This window comes from Dendrobates tinctorius, unplaced genomic scaffold, assembly GCF_039654945.1.
Source record: "Dendrobates tinctorius isolate UK_male_01 unplaced genomic scaffold, ASM3965494v1 ptg000060l, whole genome shotgun sequence".
NCBI classification, from domain to species: Eukaryota; Metazoa; Chordata; class Amphibia; order Anura; family Dendrobatidae; genus Dendrobates; species Dendrobates tinctorius.
Window position 1 is genome coordinate 11,746,593 of NW_027361728.1, and position 15,885 is coordinate 11,762,477.

At 49.4% G+C, this 15,885-nt stretch overlaps 1 protein-coding gene across 1 annotated transcript; it reads left to right on the plus strand.

Annotated features, from left to right (window-relative positions):
• The first annotated feature begins 4,248 nt into the window (after positions 1–4,248).
• Positions 4,249–9,777, plus strand: FAM43A (family with sequence similarity 43 member A). Its single transcript, XM_073578693.1, has one exon. The coding sequence runs from the start codon at positions 4,363–4,365 to the stop codon at positions 5,401–5,403; it is 1,041 nt and encodes a 346-aa protein (XP_073434794.1). The 5' UTR covers positions 4,249–4,362; the 3' UTR covers positions 5,404–9,777.
• Positions 9,778–15,885: the final 6,108 nt, after the last annotated feature.

Here is a 15,885-nt window from a genome sequence, read left to right on the forward strand (position 1 = left end):
CACAGCCATGTCTCCCCAGACTTCTCTCTCCCAGCAGCTTGCTCACTGCCCGACTCAGCACTTGCTCTCTCTTTCTCAGGAGTCTGACTCCGCAATCTCCACTCTTGATTGTCTTTCTTAGCCCACACCTGCAGCCTCTCTCTTAAATGCCTCTGTCCTGTCCCTACTGGCAGCACTTTCAAAATTATGTCTTGTCTGCTGATGCTTGAGCCCGCTGTCCAGGGCCTAAAACCCAAGGGTAATGTGTCATAGCTTCCATTGGCATTCCATATGGCTTATGCCACTCAGGGACCCTATTTCAACTGCAACACTGATACCTAGTGGCAAGAATGAACACTACAATATTAACCCCTTCACGACCAGAGGTATTTCCATTTTTGAGTTTTCGGTTTTTGCTCCCCTTTTTGCTAGAACCATAAATTTTTTATTTTCTGTTCAAAATGGCCATGTGAGGGCTTGTTTTATTGCGGGACGAGTTATACTTTTGAAAGACACCATTGGTTTTAACATATGATGTACTGGAAAACGGGAAGAAAATTACAAGTGCAGTGAAATTGCAAAAAAAAGTGAAATTCCACAATTGTGTTTTTTTTTTATTTTTTTTTTACAATGTTCACTAAATGCTAAAACTGACTTGCCATTATGATTCTCCACGTCATTACGAGTTCATAGACACCAAACATGTCTAGGTTCTTTTTTTATTTAAGTGGTTGAAAAAAATCCAAACTTTAGTAAAAAAAAAATTGTGCCATATTCCGATACCTGTAGCGTCTCCATCTTTTGTGATCTGGGGTTGGGTGAAGGCTTATTTTTTTGTGCACCAAGCTGACGTTTTTTATTTATACCATTTTGGTGCAGATACAATTTTTGGATTGCCCGTAATTGCATTTTATTGCAATGTAGCGGCGACCAAAAAAACGTAATTGTGACATTCTGAAATTTTTTTCTCATTTTATATCTTTTTTATTTTTTTAATATTTTTAAAAGCTTTTTCGTTTTTAACTTTTTTGCATGCTTCAGTAGTCTCCATGGGAGACTAGAAGCTGCAGTACTCTCATGATCAGATCGCCCTTGTGTAGCAGATTCTTTCCAATGGAGCGCTGCTCTGAAGCTCGCCCAACTGTTGGGCCTGGCCAGTTTAGTGTCCCTTCGCTCCTTCGATGCTGTAGATGCACAGCTGCCCACCATGGGTGCTGTCTGATGATACCTCAGCCAGGCCAGCTTCCACTGACTGTAGCTTTCCTGTTACCCTAGCTATCTCATTTTTAACTTTGTCCCATTTAGAGACAGTAACGTGCCTCATATGTGACAGCACTGCTGACAGAGGTTCTACAGTCTGAACATGGCCTAATTCCTGCTTTGTGTGGGGGGACACTTCAAACTTTCCAGTTGTCCAAGGAAATGGAAGTAGTTGTTACTTCCCTGACCATGAAAGGGACTGGCAAACCTCCGGGACAAACGGTCACTAGGGTAGAGCAGGGAAGTGATGGACTCCATGCTCCGCCACAGGGAAGTGATGGACTCCATGCTCCGCCACAGGGAAGTGATGGACTCCCTGCTCCGCCACAGGGAAGTGATGGACTCCATGCTCCGCCACAGGGAAGTGATGGACTCCCTGCTCCGCCACAGGGAAGTGATGGACTCCATGCTCCGCCACAGGGAAGTGATGGACTCCATGCTCCGCCACAGGGAAGTGATGGACTCCATGCTCCGCCACAGGGAAGTGATGGACTCCATGCTCCGCCACAGGGAAGTGATGGACTCCATGCTCCGCCACAGGGAAGTGATGGACTCCCTGCTCCGCCACAGGGAAGTGATGGACTCCCTGCTCCGCCACAGGGAAGTGATGGACTCCCTGCTCCGCCACAGGGAAGTGATGGACTCCCTGCTCCGCCACAGGGAAGTGATGGACTCCCTGCTCCGCCACAGGGAAGTGATGGACTCCCTGCTCCGCCACAGGGAAGTGATGGACTCCATGCTCCGCCACAGGGAAGTGATGGACTCCATGCTCCGCCACAGGGAAGTGATGGACTCCATGCTCCGCCACTTGCTCTGGCAGGCGACAGGCTTTTATGGACTTGTGCCCGCTAGACGTCAGGCAGTGAAATGCGTCACTTCTAGCGCTGCCTGCTGCGGGATACGAGACATCCTGCAGCCTGCCCCAGTGCAGGTGGCGCATGGGGTGATGTCACAATGCTGCCTGCCCTGATCTTAACGGGGGAGAGCAGGAAGACCACCGCTTGTTCAGGGAGAAAAGTGAGGCTTGTGTTAGTATTGGCATAAATGGGGCACAGGAAGACTGTTGTGGGGTCTGTTATGTGAGGAGTTACATAGAGCAGGTTACACTATCTGCAGAGAGTAATTACTGTCATTTCTGGTGTTACATAGGACTGCAGGTGACATATACTACATTATCTGTACTCTGAGTTATCTGTAGTGTTGCATAGGACTGCAGGATACATCTACTCCATTACTGTTATCACTGTAAGTTATGGTGGGACATAGGACAGGTGGCGTATACTATATTATCTGTATGCAGAGCATTATCACTGTCATCTGTGATGTTACATAGGACTGCCGGTGACCTATATTATCTGAATGCAGAGCATTATCACTGTCATCTGTGATGTTACATAGGACTGCCGGTGACCTATATTATCTGTATGTAGAGCATCATCACTGTCATCTGTGATGTTACATAGGACTGCCGGTGACCTATATTATCTGAATGTAGAGCATCATCACTGTCATCTGTGATGTTACATAGGACTGCCGGTGACCTATATTATCTGTATGTAGAGCATCATCACTGTCATCTGTGATGTTACATAGGACTGCCGGTGACCTATATTATCTGAATGCAGAGCATTATCACTGTCATCTGTGATGTTACATAGGACTGCCGGTGACCTATATTATCTGTATGTAGAGCATCATCACTGTCATCTGTGATGTTACATAGGACTGCCGGTGACCTATATTATCTGTATGTAGAGCATCATCACTGTCATCTGTGATGTTACATAGGACTGCCGGTGACCTATATTATCTGAATGCAGAGCATTATCACTGTCATCTGTGATGTTACATAGGACTGCCGGTGACCTATATTATCTGTATGTAGAGCATCATCACTGTCATCTGTGATGTTACATAGGACTGCCAGTGACCTATATTATCTGTATGTAGAGCATTATCACTGTCATCTGTGATGATACATAGGACTGCCGGTGATCTATTCTGTTATCTGTATGCAGAGTATTATCACTGCTATCTGTGATGTTACATAGGACTGCTGGTGACCTATACTATATTATCGGTACACAGAGCTTTATCACTACTATCGGTGATGTTACATAGGACTGCCGGTGACCTATATTATCTGTATGTAGAGCATCATCACTGTCATCTGTGATGTTACATAGGACTGCCGGTGACCTATATTATCTGAATGCAGAGCATTATCACTGTCATCTGTGATGTTACATAGGACTGCCGGTGACCTATATTATCTGTATGTAGAGCATCATCACTGTCATCTGTGATGTTACATAGGACTGCCGGTGACCTATATTATCTGTATGTAGAGCATTATCACTGTCATCTGTGATGATACATAGGACTGCCGGTGATCTATTCTGTTATCTGTATGCAGAGTATTATCACTGCTATCTGTGATGTTACATAGGACTGCCGGTGACCTATACTATATTATCGGTACACAGAGCTTTATCACTACTATCGGTGATGTTACATAGGTCTGCCGGTGACCTATATTATCTGTAGGCAGAGCATTATCACTGTTATCTGTGATGTTACATAGGACTGCAGATGACAGGCTTTATGGGTGTCATCTGTAAATGGGGTGTAGTCTGCCTATGTTACCGCTAAGTCTCCATAGAGGTAGACAAGGCGCGGGCACATACGGGCTACTGGAGGGAAGCTCTGCTGGGCCAGTTTTCTAGGAACCTAGTAGTGGTGACCCCATAGTGCAGAAATACAGGCCAGAATCTAGCATACTTCGGAGTCCTGACACCCACAGTTGCTCCTGTAGAAAGCCATGTGAGCAGAGGCTGCCCCTGGATTTGCTGCATCAGAGCCCTTCTCTCCCGCTGCCACACAGGAGACTCTCCCGGCCTGCTTTGGTGAAGAATGAGTTAATGGGGCGGACCTGTCTCTGCGCGTCCCCCCTGCTCTGAGCGCGGATGGTTCATTCCAGGCTTATATGTATCGCCGCTCTGCCCTGGAGGGCTGCATAGGACAGCTGAGAGCTGGCAGCCGGAGAGCGGAGGAGCCGCCCCTAGTGCCCTGCACCATGAGCTGAGTGCCAGTCTCCTCTCCAGCCTCCATCCGCTGTGCGAGATGCTGCCCTGGAAAAAGAACAAGTTCGATCTGATCGAGGAGGACAGCAAGCAGACCAAGCAGAAGGGCTATGCGGTGAGCCTGAACTACAGCGCCCTCACCTCCTTCGCCAAGTCCTGCCCGGAGGGGGCACTCACCAGGGTGGGCAGCATGTTCAAGTCCAAGAGGAAGAAGATCAAGATCACCGGGGAGGACCCCACCTACACCGTGCTGTACCTGGGCAACGCCACCACCCTGCAGTCCAAGGGCGACGGCTGCACCGACCTGGCGGTGTGCAAGATCTGGAGCAAGAGCGAGATGGGCAAGCACGGCACCAAGATGAAGCTGACGGTCAGCTCGCAGGGCATCCGCATGGTGCATGTGGAGGACAAAGCCAAGCGGCCCGGCCACCTGTACCTGCTGCACCGGGTCACCTACTGCGTGGCGGACCCGCGGCTGCCCAAGATCTTCGCCTGGATCTACCGGCACGAGATGAAGCACAAGGCGGTGATGCTGCGCTGCCACGCGGTGCTGGTGTCCAAGCCGGAGAAAGCCAAAGCCATGGCCCTGCTGCTGTACCAGACGTCTGCCAACGCCCTGGCGGAGTTCAAGCGGCTGAAGAGGCGGGAGGACGCCCGGCACCAGCAGCAGCAGCTGATCGGGGAGCACAACATCCCCCTGGTCCCGCTCCGCAAGCTCCTAAACGGCCAGTGCTGCTACAAGCCCCCGGTGGAGCGGAGCCGCAGCGCCCCCAAACTGGGCTCCATCACCGAGGACCGGGAGGGGGAGGAGGAGGAGGAGCGGGCCATGAGCTTCGAGTGCGAGGACGTGCTGGACACCGGCGGAGGGGGCGACGGGCAGGCGGGGAAGCACGAGCTGTCTCAGCTCATCAGTGACCTGGGGGAGATGAGCCTGGGCAATGACCTGCAGACCCTGCGGGCGGACCTGCGGGTCACCAGGCTGCTGTCCGGGGAGAGCACGGGCAGCGAGTCCTCCATCGAGAGCAACCAGGACAATGGACCCAGCAGCAACGGCCATGAGGAGTGCAGGGAGCCGGTGTGAGGGAGGGCTGCACCTCCACAAGGGACCCGCTTACTGCCACATGGCACTCATGGGGTTAACCTGCTCTGCTAGCTTGCCTCTGTCATCAGAAGCTTGGCATTAAGGGGTGACCTGTTCTGTATTCCACTGTCTCCGAACACTTATGGCACTGTTGGGGTTAAACTGATTGGCGTCTCTATCACCCCGCGCCCTGGGTGCAGTGAGGTGTATGGCATCAGTGTATATCGCCCTGATGTGCGGTCTGTGACGCCATACTGTTATATGTCCAAATCCGGAGGTGTGTGGCAGCGTCGGGGTTAATGTATATTGCCCGGTCTGCGGAGTGTGACGTCATATTCCTCTGTGGTGCCCCGGTAATCAGCGGCTAGCTTCCTATGTGTCCATCCAGTGACATACCTGCTGATGCCCGGGGTCACTTCTCCGAGTTCTGGGTATGGATGTGCCCCATTTACTTTGTAATGACAGTTGCCTTAGTGTTAGATAGAAACCTGTCTGAAACTGAATGGCAGCCTGTAAAGAGTTAACTCCCAACAAATATTAATTAGACAACACTTTATCATTTTCTGTGGCGTGTGTGTGCACTACCTGTGGCCTGGGGGGGCGCTCTAACACTGCCATGGTGCTAGCACCTTATGTCCATGTCAGTATTACCTGTATGTGTTGGGGAAGCGGAGTGGGCGGTCTGCCGGGCTTGTGGGGGAACCGGGGTGAGCCGTCTGCCGGGCTTGTGGGGTGAGCGGGCTCTGGGGGAAGCGGGGTGAGCCGTCTGCCGGGCTTGTGGGGTGAGCGGGCTGCCGGTCTCTGGGGGAAGCGGAGTGAGCGGGCTGCCGGTCTCTGGGGGAAGCGGAGTGAGCGGGCTGCCGGTCTCTGGGGGAAGCGGAGTGAGCGGGCTGCCGGTCTCTGGGGGAAGCGGAGTGAGCGGGCTGCCGGTCTCTGGGGGAAGCGGAGTGAGCGGGCTGCCGGTCTCTGGGGGAAGCGGGGTGAGCGGGCTGCCGGTCTCTGGGGGAAGCGGGGTGAGCGGGCTGCCGGTCTCTGGGGGAAGCGGGCTGCCGGTCTCTGGGGGAAGCGGGGTGAGCGGGCTGCCGGGCTCTGGGGGGAAGCGGGGTGAGCGGGCTGCCGGGCTCTGGGGTGAGCGGGCTGCCGGGCCCTGGGGGAAGCGGGCTGCCGGGCTCTGGGGGAAGCGGAGTGAGCGGGCTGCCGGGCTCTGGGGGGAAGCGGGGTGAGCGGGCTGCCGGGCTCTGGGGTGAGCGGGCTGCCGGGCCCTGGGGGAAGCGGGCTGCCGGGCTCTGGGGGAAGCGGAGTGAGCGGGCTGCCGGGCTCTGGGGGAAGCGGAGTGAGCGGGCTGCCGGGCTCTGGGGGGAAGCGGGGTGAGCGGGCTGCCGGGCTCTGGGGGGAAGCGGGGTGAGCGGGCTGCCGGGCTCTGGGGGGAAGCGGGGTGAGCGGGCTGCCGGGCTCTGGGGGGAAGCGGGGTGAGCGGGCTGCCGGGCTCTGGGGGAAGCGGGGTGAGCGGGCTGCCGGGCCCTGGGGGAAGCAGGCTGCCGGGCTCTGGGGGAAGCGGAGTGAGCGGGCTGCCGGGCTCTGGGGGAAGCGGAGTGAGCGGGCTGCCGGGCTCTGGGGGAAGCGGAGTGAGCGGGCTGCCGGGCTCTGGGGGAAGCGGAGTGAGCGGGCTGCCGGGCTCTGGGGGAAGCGGAGTGAGCGGGCTGTGGTTTGGGCTCTGTTCGCATATGCATTCAGGCACTCTGCTTTTCTGCTCTTTACTCAAAAGGAAGCGTGGATGATTATTTTGGGGTCCATGTTTTGTTTTTTTTTTTAGAATGGAGTGAGAGTAGTCCTACATGGCGAGCCCAGACGTACCCCATAATAGTCACTGGGGCCCCGTGTGTGGATAACTGATGGGCCGAATCACTTGCTCTAGTGTCTGACCGGAGCACATCCTCAGGATTACTTTTCTGTCGTTTCTGCGGCATCCCACCCCTCTGCCCCTGTACTGAGCACATCGATGGCTCCTTTGGACAATGAGGGCTGTGAATGTCTTTTTGAACCCATATTTAGGAACCTAGTAAAGACTTGGAATATGGGAAATTACTAAAAAAAAAAAAAAAAAATCTTCCAGAACTGCATCACACCCGTCCATAGGTTCCGCCCTCAGTGAATGTGACCCAGCTGCAGCACCACCTCCAACCTGTGGACACGTGTGTATTCTTAAAAACCACAAAAAAGACGTAGTCTAGTGGCTTTTTTTTTTTTTTTTTTTTAAATCCTGAACATCCCCATAAGAATAATTGCCCCCAGGCTAATCTGAGGCTTGCTGGTGGTCCTGTCCTGACACCTCTGGCAGGGACGGGTCCAGGACCTGGTGCTGCTAATCAAACACTAAGGGCAGAGTTATCAAACTGCTGTTTTCCATGGCGACCAATCATGGCATGTTACCAGTGCTGTTTCAGTAATGCAAGCTGAGTTCTGATTGGTTGACGTGGGCAACAAAGCCAGATGATAAGCGAGGCCTCATGTCTGTAGTATTTATTATAAGGCTGTGTGCCCACGTAAGCGTTTCTTGCTTGTTTTTCCATGCAAAAATGCTTAAATGCATTAATCATCCCATTCTGCAGTTTTTGTGCACATGATGTGTTTTTTTCTGCAAAAAAAAAACACAGCATGTTCATTAATTTTGCGGAAAAAACCACATTTGGGCTGTGTGCCCACGTAAGCGTTTCTGAAGCGTTTGTCAGAAATAAAACGCGCATCTTCTGGAATGAGACCGGTTTAGAAGCAGCCATTTTCTGCATACGTGGGCACCTAGCCTAAAGGCGTCACTATTCCTGTAACTATAAAACAAAGGCCCTGAGCTATAAAGTGCCCGTCTCTGTAGCATCTCGCCCCGGTCTTACAGATTCCAGCACTTTCCCGTCTCTGGCGCTGGAGCGTCTAGTGGGTTTTGCCCATACCTAGGCTGTACTATTTCATTTTTTTACTTCCTGATTTCTCCTGTCCTTGGCTCAGGCAGTGTTTGCACATGACATTACATTGGGGTGAGGCTCAGTCAGGTGAAAAATTGCCAATTTGCTCTAGCGACAAGCTGAAAGGTGCTTTACGCAGCCCAGTGCTGGCATTGCCCGTCTCCGCAGCTGCGTGCCATCTTCAGGCTCACCATGTATGCGTTACTCTGAGCCCTGGCATGTATTTGTCATCAGTTCCTATGCCATTTATCCCAATGTGCCGCTCCAATATACCAGTTCTGTAGAATGCCTGAAATTTGCCAGCCCTGCTGTTTTTCTCAGAGCGTGCCTCCCGCTTGACTATGGGTTAAAAAGAATATTCTCTTGGCTGTACCAAAAAAGTTGCATTTCTAATGCTGTTTAGGAATAGACTGGCAGTTTTCTCAGATGTAGCAGAGCTAGATTTGTCATGATTGCAGTGCTCAATGCTGTCAGTGTTTTTCGTGTTTAGCACAGTCTTGGCTCTGCTACATCTGTGTGACTTTTGCTTTATTTCTCCACATGTGCAGCTTGCATCACAACTCATAGGTGACATCTAGTGCTGAGCGAACGTGCTCGGAGAAGGTGTCATCTGAGCATGCTCGGGTGCTAAGTGTCTTCTGCCTGCTCAAAAGATATATTCCAGTCCCTGCGGCTGCATATCTCACAGCCACAACACATGCAGGGATTGCCTGTCGAGCAGCCGCAGGACTCAAACATATTTTTCAAGCCCAGCGAAGGTACTCTGTTAGCACCCGAGCATGCTCATATAACACCTTATCCGAGCATGTTCACTCATCACTAGGGACATCTATTGAACTGATCCATAGAAGAGCAGATAAATGCAGCATAATGAGGCATTTATGAATGTTTACTGCGGGACTCGCCATGCTACTCCATGTTGCACCACAGGTTGTTTGCCGCAGCTTTGACCTCCTTTTCATTTTTTCACTCTCCCTGGGTCCAGCATTTCACACTCCTCTGCCAAATAGGGTATTTTGTTTTCCTCATACCTCAGACAAACGCCTGCCAAAGCTCCACGATGAAGCGGATTGGAGAATTGGTACACTTGTATGTTTACACGCTTGTTTTATTTTTTTAAACAGCCCACTGGGAAACTTCCTTTTTATGTCATTACATTCCATGATGGTTTTTGTAATAACTTGCACTGTCGTGAAGTCCATTTCCAGTGTTTCATTGCTGTAAATACGTATATATTTTGTACATAAAGGTCACAGGATTCTAAGTGTTATCTTTGCTGTGCAAAAGAAGAAATCTGATGTTCACTTGTACATAATCTGTGTATATAGTTATTTTTCTTTATTTTTTAAAGGACATCACTGTTATGATGTTTGTTTGCACACATGAAAAAAGTAATAAAACAAAATAATTTAAGACACTTGGAGATTTTTTTTTTTTTTTATATTGCATACCTGAAATTCTTATGTAGGACTCGGCAGTTAGGAAATCCGACGTGAATGGTGGCCATACACCATACATGTTCAAATCTGCGTAAGAGTTTTAATTAAAAAAAAAAATTATTCCAAAATGGATGGATGAAATGCTGCATGATTTTGTCTTGTAAAATGAAGGCTACCGTGGTAGAGACCCGAATGACCCCATCAGTAAATGGAGACCTTTGGGCACCTCCTGGTTTTCTTCATGTGTGGGGCTGAAGGATTGCTAATATTTTTACACTTCTTTTCCTATATAGAGGAACAGAAATGTGGAAGTAACTAGCAAAGATTTGAGCAAAAGCTTATTTACGGTATCTGTTGGCTAAAAGCTATTCCTTGTATTCTCCACATACACATGCACACTTGCATATTGTTAGTGGGGAAAGTGGAGTAAGCCGCTGCCAGACACCTCTGGCGGTGGATTCTTCCTCTAAGAATAAAAGGATCTGGCACAGAAATGTAACATGTCAGATCCTTATTACTTCTCCCCAATATCGTGGGATAGTCAGGATGACACTATACATATTAAATAGATGGCTGAAAGCGACAAGTTTGGCCAACATTAATGTGTATTGGAGCTTTAAAACACCACTCCAGTGTGTTGTTTTTTTATTTTACGTCTGGATTGGGTTCATAATCTAAGTTCCCTGCCACTTGTCTTATACTTAGCAGGCGCCATCTTCATCTGTTATTGGCCCCTCTTCAATCATCATCTGCAATTTGTAATCTGGATTGCTGAAGGTATGAAAACAAAAAACCGCTGGAGTGGTGCATGGGTTAGGAAACAAGCTTGGTAGGTGAGGGCCTTAAAAATTCCAATAGGAAAAAAAAAACTACACACCAAGCATTAATGTATTCCTATTCACCAATATGCTGTAGGAAAATGCACATCCTAGAAAATCCATGGCCCTGGGCTACAGTGTGTAATGTGACAGAAGGTACATGCAAAGGTTTCGATTTACATGTTAAAGGGTTTGTCTGGTCAGTGGACATTGATGATCAATCTACAAAAGGTGATCAACATGCTATCTTTTGGGAGTCCGACAACTGGCACCCTCACTGATTAGATGTTAATAGCCCCTGTGGCTAGATGTAATCATTGAGCAGAGCTGCACTCTTTACTGTGTAGCAGCCTCTGCCGGGTACTGGCACCCTCACTGATCAGATGTTAATAGCCCCTGTGGCTAGATGTAATCATTGAGCAGAGTTGCACTCTTCACTGTGTAGCAGCCTCTGCCGGGTACTGGCACCCTCACTGATCAGATGTTAATAGCCCCTGTGGCTAGATGTAATCATTGAGCAGAGCTGCACTCTTCACTGTGTAGCAGCCTCTGCCGGGTACTGGCACCCTCACTGATCAGATGTTAATTGCCCCTGTGGCTAGATGTAATCATTGAGCAGAGCTGCACTCTTCACTGTGTAGCAGCCTCTGCCGGGTACTGGCACCCTCACTGATCAGATGTTAATAGCCCCTGTGGCTAGATGTAATCATTGAGCAGAGCTGCACTCTTCACTGTGTAGCAGCCTCTGCCGGGTACTGGCACCCTCACTGATCAGATGTTAATTGCCCCTGTGGCTAGATGTAATCATTGAGCAGAGTTGCACTCTTCACTGTGTAGCAGCCTCTGCCGGGTACTGGCACCCTCACTGATCAGATGTTAATAGCCCCTGTGGCTAGATGTAATCATTGAGCAGAGCTGCACTCTTCACTGTGTAGCAGCCTCTGCCGGGTACTGGCACCCTCACTGATCAGATGTTAATTGCCCCTGTGGCTAGATGTAATCATTGAGCAGAGTTGCACTCTTCACTGTGTAGCAGCCTCTGCCGGGTACTGGCACCCTCACTGATCAGATGTTAATAGCCCCTGTGGCTAGATGTAATCATTGAGCAGAACTGCACTCTTCACTGTGTAGCAGCCTCTGCCGGGTACTGGCACCCTCACTGATCAGATGTTAATTGCCCCTGTGGCTAGATGTAATCATTGAGCAGAGCTGCACTCTTCACTGTGTAGCAGCCTTTGCCGGGTACTGGAGATCAGCGAGTTGGGCCTAAAGGCAGAAATGCATTTTGTATGTTCAGTGTCACTTTAAATGACAAATTCAGAAATGCTGCTTCATTTTTCCCACTTGATCACTATAACTGCAGAAGTATCCCAGAAATAACCTGCAGCACTGTGACATTTTGGAGGTTTCCTGTGGACCTGTGTAGAGGTACAGGCTGTAGGCTGTTTTCACAGCAGAGTAATATGGGTGCTTTTTATTGCCTCTCTTATGCCCCTCCTGTGGTTCTATATCTGGAGATAAATCACTATATAGTCCATGGTGCTCTGTAGTGTTCACACATGTAGGTCTGGAAGACTAGGGATAGTGGCACAAAGAAATTGCATCCATGTTAGACTTGTCTAAAGCAGTCCTGTAAAAGTCTATAGGGCAGATATGTGGAAATCTAAGGCCGGGGTCACACTTGCGAGTGCAATGCGAGAAACTCCTCAATACCCGGCACTGCTGCCGACACTCGGACTGGAGTGTGTGGCTGCATAGAAATACATGCAGCTGCACACTCTGGTCCCGAGTGTTGGCTGCAGTGCCAGTTATTGAGGTGAGAGACTCGAATCACACTCGCAAGTGTGACCTCGGCCTAAGGCTGTTTGCCCATGATGAGTTTTTGGAGAGTTTTTGATGCTGTGTGTTTTTACTACATAAGAAACGCAGCATCTTAGGCCTCGTGCACATGTTGATTATTTAGTGAGCTTTTTACCTCAGTATCTGTAAGCCAAAACCAGGAGAAGAACAATCAGAGGTATTTTTCACCAACTCCTGGATTACAAATACTGAGGTAACAAACTCACCAAATACTGAAGGTGTGACTGTGCCCTAGCAGTTCCAGCAATGTGAATGGGATTGAGGGCTCTACTTGCGAGAGACTCGCACGAGTTTCGCATGAAAACTCGACACTGCCACTGACACTCGGACTGGAGCGTGCGGCTTCATAGAAATACACGTAGCCGCACACTCCGGTCCGAGTGCCGGCGGCAGTGCCAGGTTTTCATGCGAGAGACTCCGATGTTTTGCACGCTTCCATTGACTTAATGGGTGCGTGCTGTGTGAGATATGGTATGAGCCACTCTGCCTCATTGAATAACACTGGTCAGAGTGCAATGAGAGATTTTTTTCGCATTGCACTCGTCCGTAATATACGCCAGTGTATGCGAGCCCATAGACTTGCATTAGATGCGGAAAATCTGCAGGTAAAAAAACGCACATGTTTTTAGTGTGCTCCCACAGTAGAAAAGCATCAAAACACATGTAATCCATCTGTACATGACTAATATCAAAGTTCTGTCAAACACAAATACCAGGAAGTATCAAAAACAAAGCAGCTTCATTTAAAAATTGGCATACCAATTAAAGTCCAAAAATGTGATAAAAATGCAACGAAAAACCGTAAAAAACTTACTTTACATAATGGGTGCAGAAATTCTGCAACATCAAAAAGCTCATTGTGGGAACACAGCCTAACGGTATGTGCACACGTTGTGGATTGCTGTGCAGAATCTTCCGCACGAAATCTGCATCTTTTGGCAGAATCCGCAGATCACAATCCCACGCGTTTTTTTTTGTGTGTGGATTTCCTGTGGATTTTGTGCGGATTTCGCCTGCATTTTTACACCTGCAGATTCCTATAATGGAATGGGTGTAAAAACGCGTAATCCGCACAAAGAACTGACATGCTGTGGAAAATAAACCGCTGCGTTTCCGCGTGGATTTTTCCGCAGCATGTGCACAGCAATTTTTTTTTTCTTTCCCCCATTGAATAACATTGTACTGTAAATCACTAGCCAATCTGCAGCGTATCCGCAACGTGTGCACATACCCTTAAAGAGAAGCTTTTGTTACCCAGAACAACCAATCACAGTACAGCTTTCATGTTTATAAAAGTGTAGGAGGAGAGGCCTCCGCCGAGTACCCGGGCCGGAACCGAGGGGACGTCTTCCAAGTTCCTGGGGCATCTGTTTCCAGGGAGCAGAGCTAGGGGATGGACCGCTGAGACTGACAGGGCGTTTGGGGGAGGAGTCCAGAGAAGAGGGGCGGAGAGGGCCAGACTGTGTGAGTCAGCAGAACGAGGGAGAAGGAGGTGGAGACTTGGGGAGGGCCAGAGAGCAAGAGCCATGAGCAGCGTTCAGAGAGGAGGACAGTGTCAGGAGGGAGACTCTATGGGTCGCTGGGAGACGGCGCCGAGCTTACCGACAAAAGAAGACTGCTGCCTCACTCCAGCTCTCGGCTGGAGCCGTCCGCGGCCGACGCTGCCTCACTCTAGCTCGCAGCTGCGGTCTCCCGCTCTTGCCTGCAGCCACCGTCGCTTCACTCCTGACCACGGCGGTGACGCCGCCCGCAGCTGCCACCGCCCCAGTCCGCGGTAGAGACTGGGATTGTGCCCGCTGCGGATCCACCAGTGCGGCCGCAGGCTGCGCCTGTGGCCTATCAGCCGCCACTTATCACCGCCGTTGCCAGTCCCTGTCAGGGAGTTGTGGCCTCCACTCTCCCACTTCCAGGCGTTATCCCGCTGCCTCCGCTGGGGGACATCCTGCCAAAGAACACTCCGTGGGCCTGTTGTGCCCCTGCTCCTCCTGGGCATCGGAACGCCCGAAGACTACGCCAGATTTTCAGTGGCTGCGACGCAGACACACCGTGGAACAGAACGCCGAGGGATGTCAGGACGGATAAGTGATGCAGTGACTAAGGACCCGTAGTCGGCCATTCCGCGGCCCTATAGTGACCGGTCTTTGCCGGATTAGTCGTGTTCTCCCAATCCTTGTTTATGTGCATTGGCTCCCTGTGAGTACAACTACTGTTATTCTGTTGGTTGCGTAACAATAGCCCTAACGTCATTTATCTATAAAAGTTAACATTTAAAGTCATATCTGTCTCGCGTCTCGTCACTGCGTCCTGCGTACCTGCTATTACCACAAAAGCAGAATGTGAAATGAAAGGTGAGCAGTGATTGGTTGGTATGGGCCACAAAGACAGTCTTTCTTTTCCACAGTTTCATGAATTTCCCCCCAAGTGAAACGGAAACTGAAAGTCGGTGCCCCATTTGTTTTCCATGATACCAATGGAAAACTGATCTTCTACATAGCTGGCGTACATTCAGGGCAGTCCTGGCAAGCACACAGAATATACATGGTATATACCAGAACTTCAGCCCTGCCAGCAGTTTCGGCTGCCATTTTGTTCATCGCTCCTACAGCAAAGAAGCTTCCCAGGTTTTACTCATAGAAATTCACATCATTCTAAGTGGGAACATATCACATGAAAGCAAGCCAGAAGAGAGTTACACACGGCAAATTTGTTACAGAAACAACTCCTTTTACATGGATGAAACAAAAATAAATGTTAAAATGTCCCCCAAAAGTCTTCTATGCTCTCGAGGGAGGGGCACAGTGTGTGAAATAAATGACAAGAAAAGAAGCCGCTATCAGTCTGAATGGCTGTTTGTAGCCCACAACATGTTACCTAAATATAATTGTTACCAATAAAGGAACACAGTTTAAAATCTAGTTTTATGGTCTTTAGTGGCTTTAAATAAATGTGAAAAATAAACACATTTTGTCTTTTACATATTTTCCCCCGATATTATGGGTAAAAAGAATATAAAAAATTAATCCTCATGTATCATAGAAAAGAGGAAAACTTATCTGAATATGCAAACGAGAAAAAAATTAGGGCTCTTAAAACCATATGGAAGAAAATAAACGAAAACGTGCCTGCTCATGAACCTGGCGGAAAACCTGATTGACATAGACTATATTTGTATTGAAATAATTTTATCCTAAATCTAAAAATCATTGGTTTCAAAAGAAGGATAGTGATACTATTTGCACATTTACTTATCAGGCAATTGCCAGTGGTGTCCTTCAGATAGTTGAGGTTTTGTAGGTAAAAAATTATTTAGGGTACGTTCCCACGATCCGGAACCAGCAGCACGTAGGACATAGTGCATGTTCGCTGTGTCCAAAGTGCTGCCTTCTATTGAACACAGGTGAATCCGTA